The 17,445-nt window shown below is 37.7% G+C and overlaps 1 protein-coding gene across 1 annotated transcript; it reads left to right on the top strand.

The window, feature by feature from the left end:
* The first annotated feature begins 8,378 nt into the window (after positions 1-8,378).
* Positions 8,379-13,423, top strand: LOC120565588 (macrophage mannose receptor 1-like). Its single transcript, XM_039811492.1, has 4 exons — positions 8,379-8,412; positions 9,420-9,800; positions 12,158-12,499; positions 13,081-13,423. Exons 1-4 carry the CDS (start codon positions 8,379-8,381, stop codon positions 13,419-13,421), a joined length of 1,098 nt encoding a protein of 365 aa, XP_039667426.1. The 3' UTR covers positions 13,422-13,423.
* Positions 13,424-17,445: the final 4,022 nt, after the last annotated feature.

Below are 17,445 nucleotides of genomic sequence, written 5' to 3'. Positions count from 1 at the left end.
ACAAATAACAAGGTCACATAAGACACACATCCATCTTCTAACCGTATACATACTGGGAACTATATTCTCAGAAAGGCAAAGCTGCTCTGGGCTTCTCAGGTGCTGCAAGCATATCACTCCACCCTAGTAGGAGAAGTAGCAGTGCTTCGCCTTTCTGAGAATATAGTTCCCAGTATGTATACGGTTAGAAGATGGCTGTGTATCATGTGACCTTGTCATTTGTACATGCTGTGACTATACAAATCACAACAAGGAAATAGGAACATGTTGGCACTAGTTGGAACCAGTTACCTGCAGGATCTGTGCTAGGCTAAGCTAATGCTGGGGGCATCAGACAGCGTTACAGCACGCACTGAGATGAGAAGGGTATGTATGGACTTGTCTAATTCTGGGGGTTAGTGTGAATAAGCTAAAGTCCCAATAAGTCAAGGTGCCTTTTTTAAAAAAAAAAAAAAAAATTTTTTTAAAAAAAAAAAAATATATTATTTAAAAAAAAAAAAAAATATTTTTAAAAAAAAAAGAGTCATATTCGAAAAAAAGTCGTAATATTTCAAGTAAAAACAAGTTGTAATATTTCAAATAAAAAAGTCATAATATTTCAAGTAAAAACAAGTCGTAGTATTTCAAATAAAAAAGTCATAATATTTCAAGAAAAAAGTCAGAATATTTCAAGAAAAAAGTCGTAATATTTCAAGAAACAAATTTGTAATATTTTATGTAAAAAAGTCGTAATATTTCAGGAAGAAAGTTGTAATATAGATCTTTTACTTTACATTTTAACAGTGTGGGATTCATACTTTTACTTAAGTTAAGGATGCGTTTTATTAATTTACTCACTTTGTTTGCAGTGGTGTGACGTTGACATACTGTGTGTCCTCTGGGATTATTGAATGGCATTCTGGGAAATGTAGGAACTTATATCTCAAAGTAAATATTTCAAGTAAAATAGTCCTAATATTGATATATTGATATATATATATATATATATATATATATATATATATATATATATATGACTTAAGTTATGTTTTATTCATTTACTCACTTTGTTTGAAGATGTAATCCTGTAACATCAATGATTACGATTTGTTATTTTATGAAGTTGTTATTTTTTCTTCCTCTTAAATTTTCAAGTTTTGGTGAATATCTGATGGTTATATTATGTTAAATCTATTTTTCTAATATTTCAAGAAACAAGTTGTAATATTTCATGTAAAAAAGTCATAATATTTCTGGGAAAAAAGTCTTAATACATCAGGAAGAAAGTTTTAATTTAGATCTTTTACTTTACATTTTAACAGTGTGGGATTAATACTTTTACTTAAGTTAAGGATGTGTTTTATTCATTTACTCACTTTGTTTGCAGTGGTGTGACGTTGACATACTGTGTGTCCTCTGGGATTATTGAATGGCATTCTGGGAAATGTAGGAAACAAACCTCAGGGGGAGAGATGTGACAGCAGATATTAAACTGAGGATGTAATCCTGTAACATGAATGATTACCATTTGTTATTTTCTGAGTTTTTTTTTTTTTTTTTTTTTTTTTTTTTTAAAATTATTTTTTTTTTTCTAATATTTCAAGTCAAAAAGTCATAATATTTTGGGAAAAAAATGTATAATATTTTAAGAAAAAGTCGTAACATTTCATGTAAAAAAGTCATAATATTTCAAGTCAAAAAGTCGTAATATTTTGGGAAAAATTTCGTAATATTTCAATTCAAAAAGTCGTACTATCTTAAGAAAAAAATTATAATTTTTGAGGAAGAAAGTAATAATATAGATCTTTTACTTTACATTTTAACAGTGTGGGATTAATACTTTGACTTAAGTTAAGGATGTGTTTTATTCATTTACTCACTTTGTTTGCAGTGGTGTGACGTTGACATACTGTGTGTCCTCTGGGATTATTGAATGGCATTCTGGGAAATGTAAGAAACAAACCGCGGGGGGAGAGATGTGACAGCAGATATTAAACTGAGGATGTAATCCTGGAACATGAATGATTACCATTTGTTATTTTTTGAAGTTGTTGTTTATTCTTCCTCTTAAAGTGTCAAGTTCTGGTGAATATCTATTTTGTAAAATCCGATTCTGATGATCACAATTTTTCTTGATATTTATGTAACCAAAAAATAGTTTTCTGAATCTAAATAAACTGTTGAACCACAGAGTGGTCCTCTTTTTTCACTAACCCAAAATCCTGTTATCACATAATTAAACTGGGTCTCTAGGTTATTTTCTCCTTCCAGAACAGCGAGAGAGTCGATCTCCGAATGCAACGTAACAGGGAGGAGAGTAAAGATGGAAAGCTCCTAGAGCTTCGTTCCATGTAAATGCACGGATAATTCGTTATTTTGTCATTAGTGAAAAACGATATTGACCTTGTAGTTTAAAAAGGAGTCTCATATAAGAATGACATTTCCTCCTATGGAGTCCATTTGCATTTGGAGATTGATACTTTTTGACTGACAAGATGGCAGATAGCATAAACAACAACTGCTAAAGTGAGTTGTTAAAACCTTTCTTTTTAGTTAACTCTGTGAACACAATGTTCTCAATGCTGGAGTTCATGTGTAGAGCCCCAGGTGATACTTCGAGCAAAGTTTTATGCTGCGTCAAGCCTTATTAGTGTTTTAAAAATAGTGATTTTGATGCGATCATAGAAGTGCCCCTAGCACTCCTATTCAAGAGGCCATTTGACCAAAAAACGAAAATACGGTCAATCTTAAAAGGGGCGTTTCTGTCCTAATTATGCTTTTAAATGAAAGTCGGACTCTGGTACATTCACAAAAAGACCCTAGGTTGCTGTTATGATACCAAATGACTCCCCCGTGCACGGTGTTTCAGGATCCGAAACCTGGAAGGTGGGGAAGGATGTTTGGGTCTGGCTCGAAGGACCAATTTATTAAGATAATTACATTATCAAAGAATAGACAGAACTACTGAAGATCTTTCAATGTAAATTTTTACTTGTGAACACATGGAGCAGTTACAGCACTTACTACAAAGTACAGATAATGACTATTGAAACGCTCTCTACAACAGCTTTTGTAATACAATGTTGAATGTGATACAAAGTCTATAGTCATAAGAAAGAGTCATTGTCGTCTTCCTTATGTTCAGACCATTCCATGCTCTAGACAAGGACAGATTAGTGGCTTCCATGTTATCTCTTGGGAGTGTAATCATTGTGATATGGCATTCTTATGCAAACAGTTTTAATATTAACAAGACAGAAAAATGCAAATCACAATTTTTCTAACAATTGCATTTTGGCGAGAGTTAGGCTTTAATGTGATTCTCTTTCCCCAGTGTGGCGCTTAGAGAAACTGAGTTTAACACCCGTGATTTAAATGTTGTGCTTGTTCCTGGCTGGATACTGTGACCTCTGACCTGAAATACTCTCTTCTTCTAGTCCACAAATATCACACATGAAATCAACATCGTAATTTAGCTTTGTGGGTGGATCTCGGGTGCTGTTGCTATTATACCGGCGGGATAAATGACTCTCGTGCCCGACGCAAATCTAAAATGGGTGGGTCTGAAGTAGCTACATGACTCATAGGTGTGGTTTGGGCGTAACGTGCAATAAACCAATCAGAGCGTTATCTCACATTCCCTTTAAAAGCAGGCGAGCTTGTTCCATGGCAGATTGGTATTATAATGGTGGATTTGCTAGGCGTTCACTCTTTATACATCCATGGGCGCACGCCAGGAGCAGTTCACAGCCGAGGAGACCGACGTTTGCTATTGATTTTCTTTTTGACAAAATGTAAATAAAGAAATTTCACAAAAACATACTTTCCGATGTTTTGGACTCACTCTCACTGAATTACGAGGTTATAAATGCATGGTGATATTTTTTGATATTGATTGTTTTTGTTTTTTATTCATTGTAGTCTAACATTAGAGCGAGATTACCTCACTATAGACGATGCAGCTCTTCCGTCTCTCCTCTCCCGTGCTGCTGCTGGGGCATTTGGGTTAAGTGGCATCGGCACATGCAGTTCAACATCACATCTCCTTAAGTCCTCTAATATTTCCTCATTTATGTCATCAATACATCCATGATTCATGGAAATGTTGTGTGAAACAAGGTCATATGTTTCCTTGTGTTTATGTATGGTTTGCAAAAATAGGTGCGGTGGGCTCACTCTACATCACGGCCAAGCATGCGCCCTTAAAATAGCATCTGAATAAGGAACTCACTTTAGACTAGGGTTTTCCTGGTCTGTGGCAGAATTGTTTTCTGAAATTGTAAAATAGCACCAGGAAACATTTGCACAGGAACATGCCTCCTCTTTTTGCTGCACAGCCCCCGGGAGCGCTAGTTCATTCCCTAATTTACAGACGTGAGTCTGTGGAAGGAAATGTCCGCTGTGGGTCGGGTGCAAAATAGGAATGATACATGCGTCAGTGTACAAAATAAATTGCGCTGAGTGCAAGATAGGGACCTATATCTTTGTAACACAAGTTTGGGTAATAATAGCTTGAAAGAGACGTCCTTAATCTTGTTATCGATACAGTTTGTTCATGCTTTCTCCCACTCTACGTTACTAAATAAGGAATACCAAAAACATGTTTAGATAAAGGTAACGGGCAAGTTACAGATCTGACACGTTGATATTTTAATATTCAAATGATAGCCAGAGTGTATGAAGAGGATCAATAAAGCGTTGAGAGCAGTCTCCGTGGGCACAGAAAGGGAGAACCATCAGAGCAGAGAGAAGCTGTGGACATTCACAAGATGTAAGTTATAAACTATATAAGTTATAAACTCGCCTGTTTGATTTCACATTTTAATGTCTGTGTTGTCTTCCTGTCGACTGTGCAACTTTTTATTTTTCTGGGTCAAAATTTACTTCTTTTTTTCAACGTTGTGGTCATCTTTTTTGACACTTCTGTCGTTTTTCAGCAAAGGTTTTTATATGTTTTTTTTGTCACTTCATACCAATGTTTTTGGCACATTTTTCCTGTGCTTTTTTTAATGTTTTGTTGTTTTTTCCGCACATTTTTGAATCTATTTCCGACATTTTTGTCACTCTTTTCAACGTTCTTTTTTTTAATCATTTTTTTCTCTCCAAATGCTATAAAATTGAATAAAACACCCAAATTCAATGAAAGTACTCAGCTGAACTTTTATTTTACTTGGGAAGAGTGTCATATATGGAACCATCCACCTTATGTTTTGACAATTTGGTTAAAAGAAACCCAAATTTCTGATATAGAAATAAGCTATAAAGTCGGCTGTTTGATTTCACATTTGTAGACTTTTATCTTCGTAAAACACACTTCATTCAGAGTGGACAGAATCAAAAGCCGTCTTTGTTCATCTCACTGTTCCAACAATCACCACTCTGGTTTGTTTGAAATAAACCCTTAATGCACCCATTTACATGTGGAGATATGCTGGCTCTATACACGCTAAAAGTCCTGATTATTTACATGGAGTCTGGTGGAGATATGCTGGCTCTATACACGCTAAAAGTCCTGATTATTTACATGGAGTCTGGTGGAGATATGCTGGCTCTATACACGCTAAAAGTCCTGATTATTTACATGGAGTCTGGTGGAGATATGCTGGCTCTATACACGCTAAAAGTCCTGATTATTTACATGGAGTCTGGTGGAGATATGCTGGCTCTATACACGCTAAAAGTCCTGATTATTTACATGGAGTCTGGTGGAGATATGCTGGCTCTATACACGCTAAAAGTCCTGATTATTTACATGGAGTCTGGTGGAGATATGCTGGCTCTATACAGCTAAAAGTCCTGATTATTTACATGGAGTCTGGTGGAGATATGCTGGCTCTATACACGCTAAAAGTCCTGATTATTTACATGGAGTCTGGTGGAGATATGCTGGCTCTATACGCACGCCTGTATTTCAGGGTGGGTGCTCCGCTAAAAGTCCTGATTATTTACATGGAGTCTGGTGGAGATATGCTGGCTCTATACACGCTAAAAGTCCTGATTATTTACATGGAGTCTGGTGGAGATATGCTGGCTCTATACATGCTAAAAGTCCTGATTATTTACATGGAGTCTGGTGGAGATATGCTGGCTCTATACACGCTAAAAGTCCTGATTATTAACATGGAGTCTGGTGGAGATATGCTGGCTCTATACACACTAAAAGTCCTGATTATTTACATGGAGTCTGGTGGGTTTGGAGATGGTGGTTTCGGGGCTGTTTCATGTTAAAGTAAAAGGATTTTACCAGTGGTGTAGTCTACATGATACATAGGTATACAGAGTAAAAACCACTAGGAAAGGTCAAGGATTTCAGTATACCCACTTACAAAAACTTTCACACTTACGTTCATAAATTCGCCCCGTCTGTGTTGCGAGTCACCTAGGAACAACAACACAGTTGCTTGGTGATCATTCTCTGCGCATATTTGAAAGCTAATTTAAACTACATTCTTTCACTGTTTTGGTAAGCCTGCCGCTGAAACTATAGTGCCACTTTGGATGACGTTAACAGAAACTACAGAAAATTAGCCAGACGAGGCTCATGCTTCACGCGCTAACGTTACAAAAAAACTATGGGGTTGTGGCTCTGGGACGGGTGAGTCTAATGCTGGGAGGGAAAAATTACAGTATACTCACTACAAAAAACTAGACTACACTACTGGATCTTACTCTTTAACTAAAAGGTCTATCTCTGTAGGGATCTTTCCATAATGTTGTCAGGCACTTAGAATATTAATCTGAGTCTGTCAGCGTTAACAACAGAACTTTTCTTGCTTTACTCTGGACCATTTTTAAAGATAGTTGTTCCCATCAGTCACTGAGACACAAACACATGGGAACATAGAGTCCAGGTTGATGAAAACCCCCCAAAGTTTCCCTTTAAGATGCAGCTGGATGTGATGAATAGTTAAATCTTTGATTTGCATCCTGAGGGACTGGGTGATACACTGTATCCCTAAACATAAAGACAGACTGTTCTTCTGTCTGTTCCCCCCCCAGAGTTTAATTATTAACAGGATCATTAAAGTGTTGGGATCAGTCTCCGTGGGCACAGAGAGGGAGAACCATCAGAGCAGAGAGAAGCTGTGGACATTCACAAGATGTAAGTTATAAACTATATAAGTTATATAAGTTATAAACTCGCCTGTTTGATTTCACATTTTAATGTCTGCGTTGTCTTCCTGTCGACTGTGCAACTTTTTATTTTTCTGGGTCAAAATTTACTTTATTTTTTTACGTCTTTTTTGACACTTGTCGTTTTTCAACAAAGTTTTTTATGTTTTTTTTGTCACTTCATACCGATGTTTTTGGCACATTTTTCCTGTGCTTTTTTTAATGTTTTGTTGTTTTTTCCGCACATTTTTGAATCTATTTCCGACATTTTTGTCACTCTTTTCAACGTTTTTTTTTATCATGTTTTTCTCTCCAAATGCTATAAAATTGAATAAAACACACAAATTCAATGAAAGTACTCAGCTGATCTTTTATTTTACTTGGGAAGAGTGTCATATATCGAACCTCCCACCTTATTTTTTGACAATTTGGTTAAAAGAAACCCAAATTTCTGATATAGAAATAAGTTATAAACTCCGCTGTTTGATTTCACATTGCTAAAGCAATGTTGGCACTTTTTTCAAAAAATTTTGCATTTTTTTCCAGCTTCCAACACTTTTTGTGGAGTTTTGTTTTTTTTAGCTTTGTCGCTTTTTTCAACGTTTTCTTTTTTCTTTCAAATTTTTGACATTTTTTTTATATTTTTGCTGCTTTACAGCATTTTAACATTTATTGTAGTTACAAAAAAGTTAAACAAGTCGACAGTGTAACACCTTGAACTGTGACATTTGCATTCATACCTTTCCTGTTGGACTTTTTGAATTTGTGTTAAAATAAATAATGAAATCATATTCAAATGTTGGCGGAGTGGGTCAAGCCGTTGGGAGGGGGGCCAAACAGACAGAAGAACAGCCTTTTATGTTTAGGGATACAGGTTAAAACCCAATCTTTGATTTGCATCCTGAGTGACTGGGTTATATACTGTATCCCTAAAACATAAAGACAGGCTGTTCTTCTGTCTGCCCCCCTCCACCCCCACCCCCCCCCCGACGACTAAACTCACTCCGCCAACATTTGAATATGATTTTCATGTTATTTATTTTAACACAAATTCACAAAGTCCACCAGAAAACGTATTAATGCTAATGTCACAGTTCAAGGTGTTACACTGTTGACTTGTGTTTGTCTGTGTGTGTGTTTGTGTCTGTGTGTGTGTGTGTGTGTCTTTGTATATGTCTCTGTGTTTGTCTCTCTGTGTGTGTTTCTCTGTGTTTGTAAGTAATTGTGTAAAATAACTGATTTCATACCAACAATAACTGTGTTTATTATCATCTAACAGGGTGAAGATGCAGTGGAGTCTGTTTGTGTTCATTGTGATGGGTAAGTGGATCATCTGGACAGCTCACTCCTCATCAACTCCAAGTCACACTTCAGTTAAGAAAATGGTTTGATTCAAACGGCAATTTAGTTATTTTTCAACCTGGATTTTCCTGTGTAAGTGGCTGACAGACAGAGATAGAGCTTTTAGTTAAAGAGTAAGATCCTTTTAGTTTAACATGAAACAGCCCCGAAATCACCATCACCAAACCCACCAGACTCCATGTAAATAATCAGGACTTTTAGCGTGTATAGAGCCAGCATATTTCCACCAGACTCCATGTAAATAATCAGGACTTTTAGTGTGTATACAGCCAGCATATCTCCACCAGACTCCATGTAAATAATCAGGACTTTTAGCGTGTATAGAGCCAGCATATCTCCACCAGACTCCATGTAAATAATCAGGACTTTTAGTGTGTATAGAGCCAGCATATCTCCACCAGACTCCATGTAAATAATCAGGACTTTTAGTGTGTATACAGCTAGCATAACTTCACATGTGAATTAAGGGTTTATTTCAACCAAACCTTGTTTGATTGTTGGAACAGTGGAAAGATGAACCAAGATGCTTTTGATTCTGTCCACTTTGAATGAAGTGTGTTTTACGATGCTTAAAGTAGTGATTATTTACATGGAGTCTGGTGGGTTTAGCGAACGCAATTTGGCAGATGCTTTTATATTCAAAAAAAGGATCTTTTTAATTTTGTTTCTCTTACTGGACCAAATTTTTGATGCCAACATATTTTAGTTAGCATGTATTAGCATTATAGTAGATGATACCATGTTAGCATATGCTAGCATGTTAACAAATTAAGTCTGGTGGGTTTGGTGATGGTGATGTTGGGGCTGTTAAACAAAAATGATCTTACTCTTTAACATCAGTCACTTAGACACAAAAACATGGGAAAATAGAGTCCAGGTTTAAAAACAAAACAAAGTTACCTTTTAATGAACTGATGCCTGTCTAGCTCTCAGCTCCATCGCTGCAGTTTCTTCTCTGTTATCAGGTCAGTGTTCCTCCATTGTGGGTCAGCTGTATGACTACCACTTCATTCGAGAGAAGAAGACCTGGAAAGAAGCCCAGGATCATTGCAGAAAGTACCACACTGACCTGGCCACAGTGGCTAACCAGACAGACATGCAGAGACTCCTTAACTCCGCGACTGCACAGCATGAACGGTATCCAGACGGAGCCTGGATTGGGCTGCAAGAAAACACAACAAACATCGTGTGGCGCTGGTCTCTGTCAGGGGTGGAGTTCAACAAGAGTGAATGGTCTTACACACAGCCGGATAATGTAGACGATAATGAGATCTGTGTGAGGATGAATGATGGCACATGGGATGACGACACTTGTTCTGAAACCTATAAATTTATCTGCTATGATGGTGAGAATATGTGGCTCAAAGAGTCTGTTCTCCCCTAAAAAACTCCCCCCGAAGTGGTTTGTACCGGTATCATTCTGACCTATGTTGGGAATTCGTAGGGTACAGATTTGATCATTGGCAAATTATCAAAGATGTTTTATCAATATTAATGAAGTTATGAATATGGTTATTAATAACTTTATCAAATCGACAAACAATCAAAACGGGGCACCACCCTGCAAGTCAGGGACCAATAATCATACTGTGGAACAGTCTCATTTCTGTGGTAATCCTTTGAAAGGAAGCAAAGGAAGGGTGAATTTGAGCACGGACCTGTGTTCAACCAGCAATTATTACAATAAGTACACAAATAATCACAAGCAACTGCTATTTAAGTTTTATAGAATTTATTAACGTCACAATTATCAGTAGCCAATCAATAATCCTTCTATAATAAACTTATATACATTTTACAATATCACAACCAAAAGCAAAAACAAAGCAGCAAGCCTGTAGCATGGACACATCTGTGTCTCTGTGTGTGTGTGTGTGTGTGTGTGTGTGTGTATGTGTGTGTGTGTGTGAAAGAGGAGGGGGCGGTGTCGAAATGTAGTCTAATACAAAAACTACCAAAATGGCTACTCCTGTGAGCTGAACGTAACTATTTAGCGTCAAGAGAGCGGTAGGGGTGCTGGGTGCACGAGGAGGGGCTGAAGAGGCCGAGGGGGTTGCTAGGCAACGCGCACGCTTAGCCCGTAGCTCGTATGCTAGGCCATGTGTTAGCTCTGTACAAACGCTATGCCGACTCCACATGGTTAAGCTAGTAGCATTAGCTCGGCAGCTACGTGGCTAGCTTGTGTCTGTGTGTGTGTGTGTGTGTGTGTGTGTGTGTGTGTGTGTGTGTGTGTTAGTTAGTAAAAGAAGAAAGGGTAAAGAAAGAGACACCACTGATCTTAGTTATCAATCTAAGATCTGGACCAAACGTGCAGTTAGAACAGACTCAGACTTTTGTCATACTGAGGGGAAACGGTCATTATAACCACTCCAGTAGCTAATTTTCCGCGATTATCTTGCAGACAGTAACTAAACTCCGTGAAAAGGGAGTGATAGCAGGTAGCAATTACAGTTTTACCAAGCTACTCAACACAACATATCAACAGTATCGTGATCAATGATACATTCACAGAAAAAGATTAATAATCACATATGGACCAGTACATGATTAAAATCTGATCACATTAATGGCAAACAAGTGGTTACAATAACCTTTGCTCATTAATAAAACACACTACTTATCTCTGCCCAGATGTAAGCCTTCTTACTGTATGTTCAGTCCGTTTGTTTCTGTCCAGAGATTCCCACAGAAATTAAACAGAACGGGTCCCTGGCGCTCGTCAGCGGCCACAGAGAAACTTGCCTCCAAAAAGGCAGCGAGGGGGCAAGTTTAGTCGACTTTGAGAAGAAAAACGTTGTTTCCTTCTCACTGCAGATATGAAAAACACTAGTGCGTTTTCAAGGATCCACCGAAATTAAATCCACTTTCTCCAGAAAATTGTTTAGCAAAAACGCTTGCGTGCCTCCTTTCAGCAACGTGAGTTGCAATGGAAGACAAAGGATTTTCTAGGATCAGGCTATTTATAAGTTAAGACTTCATGCTGTGTTTATGGTCCCGCTGAACCAATAGGAAGACTCGAAACTCTTGAAAGTGTAAAGACTACAATCTTGTAGTTCTTTGACTTCCTGCCAGTTGTGAGGCTTTTTCCCCTCTGGCTGGGTCTTTCGCATAGAGGTGTGAACTCACCAGGCTGGGAGCTCTTTGTCTCTGAGCTCATGTGTGTCCTGTATCCAGAGGTCAGTTTAATCTGAGGCCTTTTGGTTAAAATCAGGTCTAACACCACCGATGGTCCCACCACATGTATTAGAGTTTGTAGTGGCGCGCCCCCCAATCTGACCCACAGGAGAGTTTTCAATCACTACTATTGTCCAGGCGTCCATGCTTACGCAAGGTAACGTAACTCCATTAGTTCAGGTCCTATCCCCTGACCAATCGGCTATCCTAACCTTAACCAATCAAGCTGCGTTGTAGGGTAGGACCATAGTAGGATTCGTAATTTCGCTACCAGGACATGTGGCGCTCTTCTACTTCCTCACCTTACTTCCTGCTTTGCTCCCGTTAGAACTACTACGACCACTAGAGGGCGCCGCCACTAGAAACCTGAATATAGTTCAGAATGACGCTGGAACAAACCACTTACGGTTGAGTTTTTCAGGGGAGGAAAGTCTCTGAATTGATATCACATTATTATTTTGAAATAAGAATAATGTAGGATTTTATGAAATTAAATGAAAACTAAAAGGTTTGTCTGTGTGTTCCACAGTACGTACTAAATCCGGCAAAACATTTTATATCAGTGACTCTGAGATGAACTGGACAGACGCTCAGAGCTACTGCAGAAAAGATTACACTGACCTGATCAGTGGAGTCAAACAGCTAAAAGACTTCAAGAAACAGTACCCGAGTGATGCAAACGGAGCTTTCTGGATCGGCCTGTTCAGAGAATCTGCCTGGAGTTGGTCAGATGGGAGCAGTTTCTCTTTCAGATCCTGGGATGATGATAAACAAGATCCAGATTCTAAGAAGACATGTGCTATGACTACATCAAATGGAAAATGGAGCTCCGATGACTGTGATAATAAAAAAACCTTCTTCTGCTACGACGGTGAGTTTAGCAGAAGGTCTATCTAACGGTACTGTACATATACATCTGATTTACTTTATTTATTAGTTTATTATAAGAATTATGGCCGCATGGTATCAGTCAGAATCAGAATCAGCTTTATTGGCCAGATTTTACATAGACAAAAGGAGGAATTTGACTCTGGCTAATCTTTGGTCGGGAACACTCACTTAACTATTATATATATATAGTATAATTAAAGAATAAAAAACAGAAATGACAGTAAGAAATATAAAAAAAGTACGGTTAAGTATACGTTATAACTTACAAATTTACAAAAAATATACAGTAGCAATTGAAGAGAGGGTAGGAATGGTGCAATATCAGCATAGTCCGAGATTTAAGATTTAAGTATTAATATAAATATAATTCAAGGCAATGGTCATATATATGAGGTTCATCGTTGTTGAATAACTTGATAATGATATAACTCACGATAAATAAGCTGTTATTTAAACTGTCCTGTGTTTGTCTATATGGGCGGAGCATTTGGGTCTCCGGCACTAATTTACTTGGACACTAATTTGCTCCGCCCCTAATTGACTCCTCTTCTCCCCTGACAGATTCAGTGATCCTGATCAAGGAGAACATGATCTGGGAGGATGCGTTATACTACTGCAGAGATCACCATGGCGACCTTGTCTCCATCACCAACCTGGACGATCAGCGCTGGGTCCAGGAGAGAGCCAAGATGGCCTCCACTCCCCACGTGTGGATGGGACTGCGCTACACCTGCACTCTGGACTTCTGGTTCTGGGTCAGTGACGAGACGGTCCACTACAAGAACTGGGCCCTCCCCCAGTCTGGGAACGACTGCAACATGTCTGGAGCCATGGACCGAAATGGAACTTGGGTCAAACTGATCGATGATGACAACCAGCTTAACTTCATCTGTTCCAAGTAAAAACCAGCAGAATGTAACTAAGTACATTTACTCAAGTACTGTACTTCAGTAATAATGATGGTGAGATGAGGTACTTAGATCTCAAAGAAAATATTTCAAGTAAAGAAGTCGTAATATTTTAAAAAGGAAATCATAATATTGAGTAAGAAATTAAATATTTCAAGTAAAAAGTCTTAATATGTCAAGTAAAAAAGTCGTAATATTTTAAGAAGAAAGTAGTAATATAGATGTTTTACTTTACATTTTAACAGTGTGGGATAAATACTTTAACTTAAGTTATGGATGTGTTTTATTAATTTACTGACTTTGTTTGCAGTGGTGTGACGTTGACATACTGTGTGTCCTCTGGGATTATTGAATGGCATTCTGGGAAATGTAGGAATTTATATCTCAAAGTAAATATTTCAAGAAAAAAAGTTGTATAATTTTCGGAAAAAAATCATAATGTTTCGGGAAAAAAGTCATAATATTTCAAGTAAAAAAGTCGTAATATTTCAAGAAAAACAATTTTAATATTTTAAGAAGAAAGTTGTAATTTAGATCTTTTACTTTACATTTTAACAGTGTGGGATTAATACTTTGACTTAACTTAAGGATGTGTTTTATTCATTTACTCACTTTGTTTGCAGTGGTGTGACGTTGACATACTGTGTGTCCTCTGGGATTATTGAATGGCATTCTGGGAAATGTAGGAAACAAACCGCGGGGGGAGAGATGTGACAGCAGATATTAAACTGAGGATGTAATCCTGGAACATGAATGATTACCATTTGATATTTTCTGAAGTTGTTATTTTTTCTTCCTCTTAAAGTGTCAAGTTCTGGTGATTATCTGATGGTTATATTATATAAAATCTGATTCTGATGATCACATTATTTCTTGAGTTTTATGTAACCAAAGAATAGTTTTCTCTGAGTCTAAATAAACTGTTAAACCACAGAGTGGTCCTCTTTTTTCACTAACCCAAAATCCTGTTATCACATCATGAAACTGGGTCTGTGTGTACTGGGTCTGTGTACTGGGTCTGTGTGTACTGGGTCTGTGTGTACTGGGTCTGTGTGTACTGGGTCTGTGTGTACTGGGTCTGTGTACTGGGTCTGTGTGTACTGGGTCTGTGTGTGTACTGGGTCTGTGTGTACTGGGTCTGTGTGTACTGGGTCTGTGTGTGTTGGATTGCTAACGTTAAATGGTGATTATTAATTGAGCAGCTGATCAACATATTAAATTAAATGTTTAACACGTTAGCTTAAAGTCACAACTTTAAAGAACTTGAAGCAAATAAAACCAGCTAGTTCCCCTGTTGTTACTTTGGTTATTTCCTCCTCCCAGAACAGACAGGATCAAGGAGAGTTTTGCAGTAACTGCATGGCCAAATTAATCCGAACACACGAGCTACTGTGTGACCGGTTACTGCCGAGCAAAAGGCTGTTTTTTAACCCTCATGTTGTCGACCATGGTATTTGGCCCTTTTAATATTTTTGACACTTTTTACTAAATTTTGGACTCCTTTTTCAACGTTTTATTTTTAAATTAATGGTCAATAAACCTAATTTATATGGACATTATACCTAATTTTTTATATAAAAAAGCAGAAATTATGAATTATTTTGACTAATAGTTAAGATCAGAGGATGTTGTGTGAATTGCATACTGGTTTATGTCAAAGTTTAGTCATGCATCCATGTTATTTTGGGAAAAATGGAGCGTGGCGAGACAGAAATGTCGCACGGCGAGGTGGATGTGCACGGTGAGAGATCCATAAACCCACTGTGACGCGCTGCAGATTCTATTGCAATGATTCATTCCTCAACACATAAAATACAACTAGCACTGCAGTTACCAAATGTAACTTTGTGAGACTAAATAAGTGTGTTAGTGCGGCGGTCAACAGAAAGGGTTTTCTTCCAGGTCCCACCCCCTCTCAAAGCCCCAAAAACCCAACAGGTGAACAGTTGAACAGGTGAAGCAAACACATATGTTATCACTTCCTCTCAAACCGCAATGAAAACGTCCACCACCTACAATATAATAATCAATAAATAATATAAATGAGACCATAAACAACATACAGTATGTGGCTCCTACAGGCAGCTACAGACAACGAGATCTTCACCTGTTCAACTATAACTTTAACACATAGTAGGCAAATGTCCTGCTGTTTTTACAGACAAGTGAACTCACCACAGACAGACAGGGAAACACTGGAGCACGTCAGTCTCTAAACGGTGTAACCCTGTTGCTATGGTTTACACACACACACACACACACACACACACACACACACACACACACACACACACACACACACCACACACACACACACACACACACACACACACACACACACACACACACACACACACAAACAGGTTGACCGACATGTTTCCTCTGAACGGTGTGAAACAGCTTTGAGTTATTGCTTTCTCTCGTTTTATTGGCTGTGTCCCAGGTGATAGCCAATCAGGAGAGACGTGTCTGTAACCTTATGGTAATAAAAAGGCACTGCGCACACAACAGGGTGTTCAACGCTCCCCCGGTTTGCGTAAGAAACTGCCAATTAGATTAATTTACTTATTAATTGTTGGATTCCATAACGCATAGGTGTAATTTATGTATAATATAATCAGAATTTTTTTTTTCCCTAAGTCTTTGATGCTTCTTTGGAACGTTTTTGTCACATTTTCAATGTTTTTGTTGCCTTTTCTGACATTTTTGCCGCTTTTTTAACCTTCAAACACTGTTCGTTTGCTGCCCCCCTTAATTTACTGTTCACGGTCAAATTTGACCGGACAGTTTTAACTGCCTTTATTTTAACATAAATACCAATAAAATGACAAAAAGTATTTTAGGTATTTTAATAGAACATTTATTGTAAAAAGAACATTTTTAGAACATTAACATCTACAACATGTGTGTCTGTGTGTGCGTGCATGCATGTGTGTGCGAACATTGGTGGTTCACATGCACAAGTGGCAACATGACAACATAAACTGAGATTAACTTTGTGTGTGTGTGTGTGTATGTGTGTGTGTGTGTGTGTGTATGTGAGTACATGTGTGTGTATGTGGGTGTGTGTGTGTGTGTATGTGTGTGTGTGTGTGTATGTGAGTACATGTGTGTGTATGTGGGTGTGTGTGTGTGTGTGTGTGTCTGTCTGTTTGTGTGGGTGTGTGTGATTCTGTGTGTGCGTGCATGCATGCATGTGTGTGCGAAAATTGGTGGCACAACAACATGACAACATGAACTGTGTGTGTGTGTGTGTGTGTGTCTGTGTGTGTGGGTCAGGCTTGTGCACAATTCAGAATTGAATTGAGAATGACTCCTAAATTCCAATTCAATTCTTGAATTTGAATTGAATTTAAATTTATGTCAAAAACAGGATCTAGAATTACAATTCGAATTTGAATTATAGGAAGCAGAATTGCAATTCAATAAAAATTCAAAGAAAATCATATACATAATTTAAGTGAAGTGTTTAATGAAGCTTTACAGTATATGTCAGCTATGATTGCATTACATATTCTATGAATGATATTAGTTTGAACTACTCAGATTACATTAACAGGAAATGTTTTCCCCCAACAATGAATGTTAAAAGCTATAGTTAAAACAAATAATTCAGTTTGATTTATTGTAATTTTAATTTTGTGGAACATAATGGAACATGACTCCATTTCCCAGAATGCTTTACTTTAACCAAATATTTAAAATGGTTACCAAAAAATTTGAGGTGGACATTTGTTTGAAAGCTTCTTTTCTACACAATTTGATGGTCAACACTGGACTTTTTAAGTTTCAGAAGTCCCTTACAACTTCAGATTATAAACGTTTCTAGATTTGACACCTGTAATAACAGTGACATGGAAAATAATAGCAGGCCTAAAAGGTCATCTGTACTAGTTCATTCTGAAGAACCAATTCCAACACGAACACCTGGAAACCACAGAGCCATATGCAAGCACTGCAGTGCTCCAGTCTGTGGCTCCATCAAGGCTACTTCACATTTCAAAAGGCATCTACAAGT

Source organism: Perca fluviatilis, chromosome 9 (assembly GCF_010015445.1).
Source record: "Perca fluviatilis chromosome 9, GENO_Pfluv_1.0, whole genome shotgun sequence".
In the NCBI taxonomy this organism is placed as follows: Eukaryota; Metazoa; Chordata; class Actinopteri; order Perciformes; family Percidae; genus Perca; species Perca fluviatilis.
The sequence above is the reverse complement of the archived record's forward strand: the minus strand, read 5'-3'. Positions and strand labels throughout refer to the sequence as shown.